At 36.5% G+C, this 13,641-nt stretch overlaps 1 protein-coding gene across 1 annotated transcript in view; it reads right to left on the bottom strand.

Annotated features, from left to right (window-relative positions):
* The window catches only part of LOC143244096 (potassium voltage-gated channel protein Shal-like), a 33,395-nt gene extending 23,091 nt beyond the window's left edge, over nucleotides 1–10,304 (bottom strand). The window contains exon 1 of the mRNA XM_076488164.1: nucleotides 8,717–10,304. Coding sequence (XP_076344279.1) covers nucleotides 8,717–9,828 — 1,112 coding nt within the window. The 5' untranslated portion in view covers nucleotides 9,829–10,304. The remainder of the gene's footprint in view (nucleotides 1–8,716) is intronic.
* Between the last annotated feature and the right edge of the window lie 3,337 nt (nucleotides 10,305–13,641).

Genomic DNA, 13,641 nt, shown 5'->3' with positions numbered 1-13,641 from the left:
TCTGAGCGGATATATGTAAAGAATGTGGGTTCTTCAACCTAAACCACGCCTATAACAATATGTCATATCATAGTTTTTAGCCCAACGACATGATTGTTAGGATCATAGTTTGTAACTTTAGTTGACAGCACTTTGACCAAAACATACAGCTTCACAATAATAACGAGGTATTGTTCTAACATACAGCTTCACAATAATAACGAGGTATTGTTCTAACATACAGCTTCACAATAATAACGAGGTATTGTTCTAACATACAGCTTCACAATAATAACGAGGTATTGTTCTAACATACAGCTTCACAATAATAACGAGGTATTGTTCTAACATACAGCTTCACAATAATAACGAGGTATTGTTCTAACATACAGCTTCACAATAATAACGAGGTATTGTTCTAACATACAGCTTCACAACAATAACGAGGTATTGTTCTAACATACAGCTTCACAATAATAACGAGGTATTGTTCTAACATACAGCTTCACAACAATAACGAGGTATTGTTCTAACATACAGCTTCACAATAATAACGAGGTATTGTTCTAACATACAGCTTCACAATAATAACGAGGTATTGTTCTAACATACAGCTTCACAATAATAACGAGGTATTGTTCTAACATACAGCTTCACAATAATAACGAGGTATTGTTCTAACATACAGCTTCACAATAATAACGAGGTATTGTTCTAACATACAGCTTCACAATAATAACGAGGTATTGTTCTAACATACAGCTTCACAATAATAACGAGGTATTGTTCTAACATACAGCTTTACAATAATAACGAGGTATTGTTCTAACATACAGCTTCACAATAATAACGAGGTATTGTTCTAACATACAGTTTCACAATAACTTATTGTTCTAACATATAGCTTTACAATAATAATAACTTATTGTTGAAACATACAGCTACACAATAAGGACAAACATTATAGTCATACCCTGTTATTTTAGTATTATTTCATTTATCTCACAGTCTTTTTATCTGGTATGATTGATTAATAGACATATCTGTGTTTTTGAATTTTGTTTCTATTAAGTTTCTGAGATCATTTTTCCCCCCTTTTTTTATTCAATGTCTCAGACACCCCACGTCCCCTTGACAGAGATGTCCTAACTTGTTCTTCCCTCCACAGATGGTTTGGTAGGTACTGACAACGACCGTATCAAAGTGTGGCTTGTGAATTAGTTACGAGTTAATTATCAGTAAAATATTCTAACCCCAACAACAAGCACCTACCCTATATTGGAAAACAATGACACATGATTATTTACTTATTTGATGAGAAACAGGCGTTACAAACGATTTAGTCAAATAAAAGTAATATGTAGTAAGTATAAATATATATCAGTATCAAGAAAACGGTATCATCTAAATATTCAATCAGCTTCTTTATTCTTATAAATATCATCTTTAACTTTAACCTTATAGTAGATGACACTTGCATGTAGTGTGTTAGAAAATGTGTTTTCGTATGTGCAGACAGATGCTAGTTTCTCTTTATTATGAAATAATTGTACCTTCTTAATTCAGCTAGTCACACTTTCCTGCCAGTCCTGGTTGTTTCCATGAAGTCACTAACGTTTCCAGCAGTTAAGTTCCTGGTAACAGTTGGAGACACTGTGTATGTAACCCGCTGTATTTCTCTTAAATTCTCTCCCGCTCTTATAATACATTGCTTGTTTGATTGTTTTGTAGTTAAGCACAAAGCTACACATTACGGGTATCGAAACCCGGTTTTCAGTATTGTAAGTCACAAGACATTTCTTTTCGCCACTAGGGAGCGATATAATACTTAAATTCTATAGTTTTTAGGATCTTATTAAAATTCAGACTTTTGTTCTAAAATCTAATTTCATGTCTTTACTAAATTTTTGTCCTTGTTGAGGGTAACTAAGTTTAATCGACAGTTTTTCCGATACGTTTACTGTGTTCAAAACTAAACTGTAGACAGCAGAAGAGAAAAGACTTGATTACTGTATTTAAAATGTTTTTATTCCTACGTCTTCATGTAGACAAGAAATCACTAAATAGACATGTTATAAAAGAAAAACGTTGTCTCACTATTTCTCTAGCCATCAATATGTTTTATTCACTATTTCTCTATACAACACTATATTCACATCACTATTTCTCTAGCCATCAATATGTTTTATTCACTATTTCTCTATACAACACTATATTCACATCACTATTTATCTAGCCAGCAATATGTTTTATTTACTATTTCTCTATACAACACTATATTCACATCACTATTTCTCTAGCCATCAATATGTTTTATTCACTATTTCTCTATACAACACTATATTCACATCACTATTTCTCTAGCCATCAATATGTTTTATTCACTATTTCTCTATACAACACTATATTCACATCACTATTTCTCTAGCCAATCAATATGTTTTATTCACTATTTCTCTATACAACACTATATTCACATCACTATTTCTCTAGCCAGCAATATGTTTTATTCACTATTTCTCTATACAACATTATATTCACATCACTATTTCTCTAGCCATCAATATGTTTTATTCACTATTTCTTTATACAACACTGTATTCACATCACTATTTCTCTAGCCATCAATATGTTTTATTCACTATTTCTCTATACAACACTATATTCACATCACTATTTCTCTAGCCATCAATATGTTTTATTCACTATTTCTCTATACAACACTATATTCACATCACTATTATCAGTAAAATATTCTAACCCCAACAACAAGCACCTACCCTATATTGGAAAACAATGACACATGATTATTAACTTATTTGATGAGAAACATTTCTCTAGCCAACAATATGTTTTATTCACTATTTCTCTATACAACACTATATTCACATCACTATTTCTCTAGCCATCAATATGTTTTATTCACTATTTCTCTATACAACACTATATTCACATCACTATTTCTCTAGCCAACAATATTTTGTTTTCATTATTTCTCTGACGTTAATCAAATTTATCGAAGACAGGAAAGGCTAAGTTTTCCAGTTTCTTCTTTAAACGATATTTCTAAAGCAATAGATGTTTTTTTTTCTTTACCGAGTAACGGTAGCTTTAATATAAAATCCATAAAGGCCAAGTACATTACAGTTTGTAATTTGTTCCTTTTTGCGCTTTAATTTGAAAAATAAAAACTTATTGATTTTTAACATCTCCTTAGAACGCACGCAACAAGTTTAACTACCGTATTAGAAGAATATGAAAGAGGCATAATTATAAATCAGTTTTTATGGTGTTTGTGAGTTTGTTTTGTTTTTGTTTGTTTTTTTAATTTCGCGCAAAGCTACACGAGGGCTATCTGCGCTAGTTGTCCCTAATTTTGCAATGTAAGACTAGGGGAAGGCAGCTAGTCATTACCACCCACCGCCAACTCTTGGGCTACTCTTACCAACGAATAGTGGGATTGACCGTCACATTATAACGTTCCCACGGCTGACAGGGCAAGCATGTTTGGTGCGATGGGGATTACAGCCCGCAACTTTCAGATTGCAAGGTATTTGTGAGAGAAGTGTTGTTTGTTTTCTAAAAGAAAACCTTTTTAATAAAATCGTTCATCTTAATTCCTGTAACCTGTTTAGAATATATTAAATCGTCATCAAAAATATGTTTTGCATAAAACTTGTAAACAGTCTTAACATTTTGTTACTAAAATACATTACCACACGGTGCAAACTATACTCTTCAAAACAAGAAACGCAAAAGGGATATTTTTCTTATTTTAAAGAGAAATATAATAACGTTACAAGCTCAGAGTATGTGATGTTACACGTGTTAAGGCACTGATTGTCAGACCAAAATGACAATAAAAGTTGTGCACTTTGAAAACGGAGGAAAACATCGGAATTTTCGCCAAAATGCATGCGTGTCCAATAAATTTGTTTGAGAGATCTGCATGTTCTGCAAGTGCAACATGTGCAAAATCCCTATAAAAGTGACGGGTTCTCGGTTTCCATAGCTCAGTGTTAAGCCACCGACACGCAATACAGTTATGCCAAGACTGACTGAAGCACAACGCAACAACGCCATTGGTCGTATGGAAATAGACGAATCTCGATCAGATGTTGCCAGAGCTGTGAATGTCCACCCAAGCACCATCACAAGGCTATGGAATCGTCACCAACAACATGGATCAACTCGTGACCGTCCACGATCTGGCAGACCTCGTGTAACCACGCCCGCACAAGATCCCAACATCCGGTTACGTCACCCTCGGGATAGGACCACCACTGCGACGTCTACTGCCTCAACCATACCAGGGCTGCGTAGGATTTCCGATCAGACCGTATGCAACCGTCTACGAGATTCTTAGGCCCCATGTGCAACCCATCATGGTGAACGTCAACGACGTTTTTCAACATGACAACGCCCGTCCTCACACAGCCCGACTCACCACTGTCTTCTTGAGACACCACAACATCAACGTTCTTACCTGGCCCTCCAGATCACCAGATTTAAACCCCATCGAACATCTTTGGGGCGAGTTGGACCGACGTCTGCGACGGCGACAACCTCAACCGCAGACTCTACCTCAGCTTGCAGCAGCTTTGCAGACTGAGTGGACAGCCATTCCACAGGACGTGATTCGTCATCTCATCGCTTCCACGGGCAGGAGATGCCAAGCAGTTATTGATGCTCACGGGGGGTATACTCGTTATTGACGTTGAGTGACGTTAAACTTCATCTAGTGAGCGTGGACTTCGCCTTTGCCGACTTTGGATGTTCAGCAGTGAAAGTGCAAAGTTTCACACATGTCATACAGAAGTCCCCGGAATAAACTTGTTAACAATTTGTCTCATATTTTGCCTTTTGCTTTTCTTTTTTTGAAGAGTATATAGAATACAAAATATAGAGGGCGTGTTGGGTGGCGTCTGGGAGTTTAATCAAAATGCAATCGGGTGTTAAAATATTAAACTAGATTTGATAAATACCATAAGGTGGTAAAATATTAAAGTAGATTTGATAAATGCCATCAGATGTTAAAATATTAAAATAAATTTGATAAATGCTATCAGGTGTTAAAATATTAAAATAAATTTGATAAATACCATCAGGTGTTAAAGTATTAAAATAGATTTGATAAATACCATTAGGTGTTAAAATATTAAAATAGATTTGATAAGTACCATCAGGTGTTAAAATACTAAAATAGATTTGATAAATACCATTAGACGTTAAAATACTAAAATAGATTTGATAAATACCATTAGGTGTTAAAATATTAAAATAGATTTGATAAATACAATCAGGTGTTAAAATATTGAAATTTGATAAATACTGTCACATGTTAAAATATTGAAGTAGATTTGATAAATACCATCAGGTGTTAAAATATTAAAATAAATTTGATAAACAGCATCAGGTGTTAAAATATATTAAAATAGATTTGATAAGTACTATTAGGTATTAAGTACAACCAATCAAGATATAACTAAGTACGCGTAGTCAAGGTATTGCTAACGACACCTAGTCAAAGTATTGCTATAGGCACCTAGTCATGGTACTGCTGCAGACTACCAGTCGAGGTATTGCTATAGAACGTAGTCAAGGTATTGGTACATACAACCAGTAAAGGTATTAGACATCTAGTCAAGGTTAATAATATGAGAGACACTAAGTCAAGGTATTGGTACAGACAACCATTCAAAGTATTACTACAGACACCTGGTCAAGGTATTGCAACCAATATCCGTTCAAGGCATTGCTACCGACACGTAACCAAAGATATTGTTAGTTTTCTATTGGTCGTGGTTAAGAATATACATGATTTCCTGACAAGTGTTTGGCCAGGATATATTTGGTATTAGCTGATTTGCTCTTTTAAGTAGACATTATGTTGATGCAACTTTATCTTGATTATATCGAGAGGGTAAGATGTAGCAACGTAACATCTCTACGTTGGGTTTACCTTGGATACTCTACTAAAAACAAACCGACCTTGGATTTACTTTGGAAATTCATGTTTTTCTAAATAGCGCATATACAAACTCAAACAACTGATATCTGGTAAACTGTGTGTAGGAATGTCATCAGAATATTACATATTTATATATTACATATAAATGTTTTATTTACCGCCAGCTAGACTCAATAACGGGCGGTATGTTGTCAGAGTATACATGTTTAAGCTGAATTAAACACCTTATTTACTTTTAAAGACTTTCCCCCCGACGGCTCAGAGGTAAGTCTGAGGGGCTCAGACTGTTATAAATCGGGTTTTATACTTCTAGTGGGAAGATTTTGTTTCTTTGATCTTAACATTAACTATAGGAACAGTTCTACCTTTCTTGGTAAAGAATGTATTAAAGTAAGACATCCAGGTGAAGAACGGTTCCACCTTTCTTGGTCAAGGACTTTATTAAAATACAGACATCCAGATAAGGAACAGTTCCAGCTTTCTTGGTGAGAACATTATTAACATAGACATCCAGGTAAGGAACAGTTCTAGCTTTCTTCGCCAAGAACTTTATTAAAATAAGACATCCTGAGAAGAAACAGTTCTATCTTTCTTGGTGAAGAACTTTATTAAAATAGGAACATCCATGTAAGAAACATTTCTGTATTTATTCGTCAAGAACTTTAATGAAATAGAGACATCCAGAGAAGGAATAGTTCCAGCTTTCTCGGTAAAGAATTTTATTACAGTAAGTCATCCAGGTAAGGAACAATTCTATCTTTCTTCGTCAAGAACTTTATTCAAATAGACATCCAGGTAAGGAACAGTTCCAGCTTTCTTCGTCAAGAACTTTATCAAAATAACATATCCGGAGAAGAAACAGTTCTATCTTTTTTGATGAAGTACTTTATTAAAATAAGACATCCAGATAAGGAACGGTTCTAATTTTCTTCGCCAAGAATTTTATTCAAATAGACTTCCAAGTAAGAAACAGTTCTGGCTTTCTTCCTCAAGAACTTTATTAAAATATAAACATCTAGGTAAGGAACAGTTCTATCTTTCTTCGTCAGTAACTTTATTTCAATAGACATCCAGTTAAGAAACAGTTCTAGCTTTCTTCGTCAAGAACTTTATTGAAATAGAGACATCCAGAGAAGGAAAAGATCTATCTTTCTTCGTCAAGAACTTTATTCAAATAGACAGCCAGGTAAGGAATAGTACTACCTTTCTTCGTCATGAACGTCATTAAAATAGACATCCAAGTAAGGAACAGTTCTAGATTTTTTCGTCAAAGAACTTTATTAAAATAGAGACATCCAGGAAAGGAACGGTCCTAGCTTTCTTCGTTGAGAAGTTTATTAAAATAAGATATCCAGAGAAGAAATAGTTCTATCTTTCTTGGTGAAGAGCTCTATTAAAATAAGATATTCAGATAAGGAACAGTTCAATTTCTCTTCGTCAAGAACTTTATTCAAATAGAGACATTCAGATGAGGAACAGTTGTTGCTTTCTTTGTGAAGAACTTCATTACAACAAGACATCCAGATAAGGAACAGTTCTCGCTTTCTTGTTGAAGAACTTTATTTAAATAATACATGCATATGAAGAACGGTTCCACCTATCTCGGTCAAGATCTTTATAAAAATAAGACATCCACGTAAGGAAGAGTTGTAGCTTTCATCGTGAAGAACTCTATTCAAATAGAGACATCCAGATGAGGAAGAGTTCTAGTTTTTTGATAAAGAATTTTATTACAGTAAGACTTCCAGATAAGGAATAATTCTGCCTTTCTTGGTAAAGAACTTTATTAAAATAAGACATCCAGATGAGGAACAGTTCCACCTATCTCGGTCGAGATCTTCATTGTGAGAAGACATCCACGAAAGGAATGGTTCTAGGTTTCTTCGTTAAGAAATTCATTAAAATAAGACATCCAGAGAAGAAACAGTTCTATCTTTCTTCGTCATGAACTTTATTAAAATAGACATGCGAGTAATGAACAGTTATACCTCTCTTCGTCAAGAATTTTATTAAAATAGACATGCGAGTAAGGGATAGTTCTAGCCTTCTTCGTGAATAACTTCATTAAAATATACATTTAAGTAAGGAACAGTTCTAGATTTCTTCGTCTAGAACTTTATTAAAATAGAGACATCCAGGTAAGGAACAGTTCTATCTTTCTTCGTCAAGAACAGGCCCGATATGGCCAGGTGGGTTAAGGCGTTCTCTCGTTATCTGAGGGTCGCGGGCTCGAATCCCCGTTGCACCAATCATGCTCGCCCTGTCAGCCGTGGGGGCGTTATAATGTGACGGTCAATCCCATTATCCATTGGTAAAAGTGTAGCCGAAGAGCTGGTGGTGGTCGACGATGCCTAAGTGCCTTCCGTCTAGTCTTAGACTGAAAAATTAGAGACGGCTAGCGCAGATAGCCCTCGTGTAGCTCGAAATTAAAAAAACAACAACAAAAACGTCAAGAACTTCATTAAAATAGACATAAAGTGAGACAACGTATTTATGAGATTCACTCACATTATAGTAGTCATGGCAACTATAGTGTACTAAATAGCTGAGTGAATGGCATAAAGAGATATAACATATTTATTAGATTTATTGACACTATGGTTGTTATGGTAACTGTAGGGTATTAAAGAGTTGAGAAAACGTCATAAAGTGATACAACGTATTTGTAAGATTCACTCACACTATGGTTGTTATGGTAACTATAGTGTATCAGACAGCTGAGTTAATGACATAAAGAGATACAACATATAATTAAGATTCACTCACCCCAGGGTGGTCATGGTAACAATTGTGTACCAGAAAGATGAGGGTATACTGGTGAAGTTTGTTTCTCTTACATTTTTTTCTGCATAGAACATGACGGTAGCGAAAATTATGATAGCCATAGCCAGGGAGAAGACGAGAAACCCTAGTTCCGAGGCACAGCTCTTCAAGGTGTACCCTAGGATACGCAGTCCCTGGGAGTGTCTGGAAAACTTGAAGATGCGAAAGACACGAAATACTCGCAGGGTAACGAATGCTCCCGAAACGTCTTCGTTATGGGTCATCCCCAAACTTATGTAGTAGGGTAAGATAGCGACCACGTCAATAACAGACATGACACTCCTGATGAAGTGACATCTGCTCGGAGCTGCGTACAAGCGCAGTAGGTACTCGGCTGTGAATATCATGACGCAGGCGGTGTCCAGGCAGAAAAACGCCGTCTTGTAGATGTCGCCGCAGGATATTTTTTCTCCTGTGTCTGAGCTCTCTCCGCAAGGAATTGTCTCTACAACGTTAGCCAACACCGACACCGCGATGAAAAATCCGGTTACGTAATAGAACACTAGAGCCGCCGTGCTCGTGTGAGGGTTCTCGAACGCCCTCCACATTTTCTCCTGGATTGTATAACCGGATGTATCGTTCGGTTCGTTCGTTTCCGACAATTTGTCGTCCATGATTCGCTCGGTATTTTCCCGTCTTTTGTCTTTATACTCTTCGTAACAACAGACCCCGATCGCTTCCGAGATAACACCGAAGAAAGCCAATTCCTCGTCGTACGCCATCAGGCACTCGTGTTTTGGGAAGTGGAGCTTTCCCGTGCGGTAATAATTTAAAATGTGCCGGAACAAGTCCGGATCTCGATCGAAAAAGTACTCCTGGCTTTCTTCGTCCAGGAAGAATTCTCTTTCGTTTGAGCCCAGCAGCGTATCGGGGTACTTCTCTACCGTATTCCGCCACGTTTCGAAACGGCGCCCGCTGATATTAATTATAATCTTTTCGTCTTTTTTGGCTTTGGCTTTCGTTACTGGAGGGGCGGGGAGTGGATTGTTAGCAACTGGCACCCATCCGATAGCAGCCGCGCGAGCGAAAGGAAGCCACGCGGCGACAGAGGCCATGATTCCCGCGCTTTACCCAGTAGGTGTCTGATGTTTTTGAACTCTCGTCTGTTGACAATCTGCACCTGACAGCTATCTACGTAAGTACGCACGCGCGTCTTTAGAAACTGTTTGAAAAATTCCAGGCTTGGAATCTTTCCTCATGTTAACTAGCTTATGGTAGAAACAGCATATGTGGTTAAATACTTCCATCAGACAATACTACACCACTACTGTTCAAAAGAGTAGCTATGGAAACCCATTATGTCATCGACATGATGACGTATTCGAACACATTGGATTCCCCTAGGTAACAGACTGTACGGACAGCGCCGTTAAATAACTTAACGCTGTTATATCTCTGAATTTGTCAGAGATCGTGGAGAGCAGAAGAAAGGTATTTACTAGTTTAGTAATACACAGACTTGTCTATGTATTATTTTAAGCTCTTAAAATATTGTGAAAATAACAGAAATTGACATAACGCTTTAGGCTCATCTATTCCATACCGTCGTCATAGTGACAGTGACGTCAAGACACAGCTTTGTATAGCTCTTTGACTTTACTAGCGCCCTCTTGGGATCTCGTCAGCACATTATCCCTATCTTAAAATATTTCTATTGAGATATAGGTTTTTCACAACTTTCACTTGAAAATCTATTTTTGTAAGTTGTGAAGCAGTCACTTTGAGGAGTAGCGACTTATGTCTGTGCGGAGAGCTAAACTACCGAGTCATTGTGAACCTGATGAATAAGTCAAGGTAATTCAATAGAAATGCAACTATTGAGTCAATATAAAGTCAATGCAAGTCAGTATGAATCAAACTATTGAGTCAGTGGTAGTTAATATAAACTCAATATTAAGTCAGTGTGAATCCAGTTGTCGAATCAATGTTAGTCAATGTGAACTCAATATCAAGTCAATGTAAGTCATTGTGAACCAAACTATCGAGTCAATGTTAGTCAATATAAACTCAACATAAAGTCATCGAAAGTCAGTGTGAATCAAACTGTTGAGTCAATGTTAGTTGATATAAACTCATTATAAGTCAGTGTGAACCAAACTGTTGAAACAGTGTTAGTCAATATAAACTGAATATCAAGTCAGTATGAATTAAACTATCGGTAATATGTGCAAGAGTGTCAGGTTAGATAAGTAAAAATGAACCAGTGTGTATGAGCCAGATTATAGTGTATGTGTTATCACATTATCAAGTTTCAATGTATATACCTTTTCCTAACGCTAGGTTTCAGTGTATACGTGTTGTCATATCTCCATGTTTCAGTGTGAATATTATAATGCAATATCTTATTTTTAGCGGTACGATTTTTAAAGGCCATATCTTTACATATATCTGATTTTTAAAATTCTGTTCTCATCAATTAAATGAAACTACGTTTATTCATAGGAAGAACCAGAATATTTTTAATATGACGAAATTTGGTTCCCAATACGTTTTATATCAATTGTGGGATTACGGCCTAAAACACCACTAATAACGAAGGCGCCCAGCTGATGAAACAACGCATTTTAATCTTCATAACAAAAACATATTTAATAACACTGTGTAACACAAATTTTGTTCCTGGATAGTATGTGTTATTTCTTAATCGCGTATGTTGTTGAAGTACAGAAAATGGCCATTATTCCCTTTGAACTTTGCTTTATGACCTGGATAATGAAATTTAGTAATTAACCTATTTTCTATATAAAAACGAGCAAATTTGCACATTTTCATTTATATAAGGTCTGAATAAAACAACATATGAATCAAGATTTACATGTATTTATACTAAAGTTATACAAAAATGAACAAAAATATATAGAAGTGAGTAGTTTTTCGAGATTTGCGACTGTAATGTAAATCACTTTCACGTATCAGCCCCCAAATGTAGTCTCCCTTCATGTTTTCGTTATACACTCCCAGGTCACAAAAGCAAAGTTTGAAGAGAAAAATAGGTATTTTCCGTTTACTTTAGGCACAGACAACTGGGGATTTAGCACTTTCTGTCCAGGAACAAGAAAAAGTAAAAATTTTGTTACATAGTGTCATCTATAGTTAGTACTAAGAATGAGTTGAGGAAATTGAGGTTGATTATATAAAAGTGATCCATCGTCTAAACAATTATAACACGATTTATTCAACATTACATGTCCTATTAAGTCTCAATATTTTCCATAGTCTTCGCCTTTAAACTGCTCCCCCTTTTTCTTTACGAGCAGCTTTTGTTGCTGACACAACTGCATGCCTGCGGATTGAAAAGACATGTTTTCAATCGGCTACTGTTTATATTTGTGCTTTACGACTTTTTCTTTTTTTTCTTCGCGAGTTGCAATCTGTTATTTTGTTTAGTTTTTCGAGTGTGTTGGTTCCTGTACCGAACCTCTACTGATGTTCGAGGTGGACAGTATGGCTCTTTAGATCTAACGAAGATAACTGTGTTTGTGGGGGCACCTCATGTTAATCAAAGCGAGGTTATACAAGCCGTTCGTATTCAGTTTGATTCTGATTCCATTGGACCTCGTCCAGAGTTAAATTTATTTTAACCGAAGACGTTCACCTTCTGCTAGATTCTGGACTTAATATTCATGGTGAAAATTATATGGCTCAAGGGGTGACCATTATTACGTTGACTGTTTAGGTTTTTAGTCTATCTAAGTCAGTCACTGATGACAGTTTTATTTGTAAGTTAAACGACTTCGAGTGTGAAGTTAAGAGTGATATCGTGTGGAAACGGGACCATGGAATTTATAATGGTATTAGGTTTGTGAATGTGGTTCCCGTACATCTTTATTTTACGTGATTAAAGTGTTGGACCCTTTGGGTTAAAATTTCTTTATTAAAATAAAACATTACCACCAACAACGTGTGTGTATTGTGTTTCACTGAGGATCATCTGTCCAAGGTCTAACCCTAGCTGGCTTATCATTGGCAAGGTCAAGTTGTCGGAAGGAGGAGAGAACCTGAAGCACTATTAGGTTCTGAGGTTGTAGGGGTGGGACAGTAGCATTAATGTTCCTGCTGCCACAGATATTGGGTTCGTTCAACCATGCTCTTCGTGTGTACTGAACATGATGAAGAACAAAGGTTCGGGAACAATCTGGAAGTTTTCATGGTGATACTGTTTGTGCCGTTGGGGAAGAAAGCAAAAGGTGAATAAACGTCTTCATTGCTGGACATTATTAATTATTTGTTTTTGAATTTCATGCAAAACTACACGAGGGCTGTCTGTGCTATTCATCCCTAATTTAGCAGTGTAAGACTAGAAGGAAGGTAGCTAGTTATAACCATCCATCGCCAACTCTTGGGCTACTCTTTTATCAACGAATAGTGGAATTGACCGTAACTTTATAACGCCCCCACAGCTGAAAGGGCGAGCATGTTAGGTGCGACGGGGATTCAAACCCTCAACCCTCAGATTACGAGTCGAACACCGACAATGTTAAGCACGAGTTCTCTACCCCACAAAGCTGAAAAAAAAACTTTGAAGTGGTTAAAAGGTGGATGTAATGTTCGCCTAGCGGATAGAAACGATAATGCTTCACGGTATAAGACTCGCTTATCTCGTGTGAAAAAAACACTACTGATAGACTTTAACTTTCAGTGTGTGTTTTCTTACAGCAAAGCCACATCGGGCTATCTGCTGAGCCCACCGAGGGGAATCGAACCGCTGATTTTAGCGCTGTAAATCTGAAGACATACCGCTGTACTAGCGGGGGGCTTAACTTTCAGACATGCTTTTGTTATTTTATGTCCTTTCCATTTGAAATATGGGTGGTGAACACTAACGGGTTGAAGATACTTGAAAAACAGAAAATATTTAACATTTCAGT

The sequence above is a fragment of the Tachypleus tridentatus genome, chromosome 2 (genome assembly GCF_004210375.1).
Source record: "Tachypleus tridentatus isolate NWPU-2018 chromosome 2, ASM421037v1, whole genome shotgun sequence".
Lineage (NCBI taxonomy): Eukaryota > Metazoa > Arthropoda > Merostomata > Xiphosura > Limulidae > Tachypleus > Tachypleus tridentatus.
This window is presented reverse-complemented; position numbering and strand designations above follow the sequence as displayed.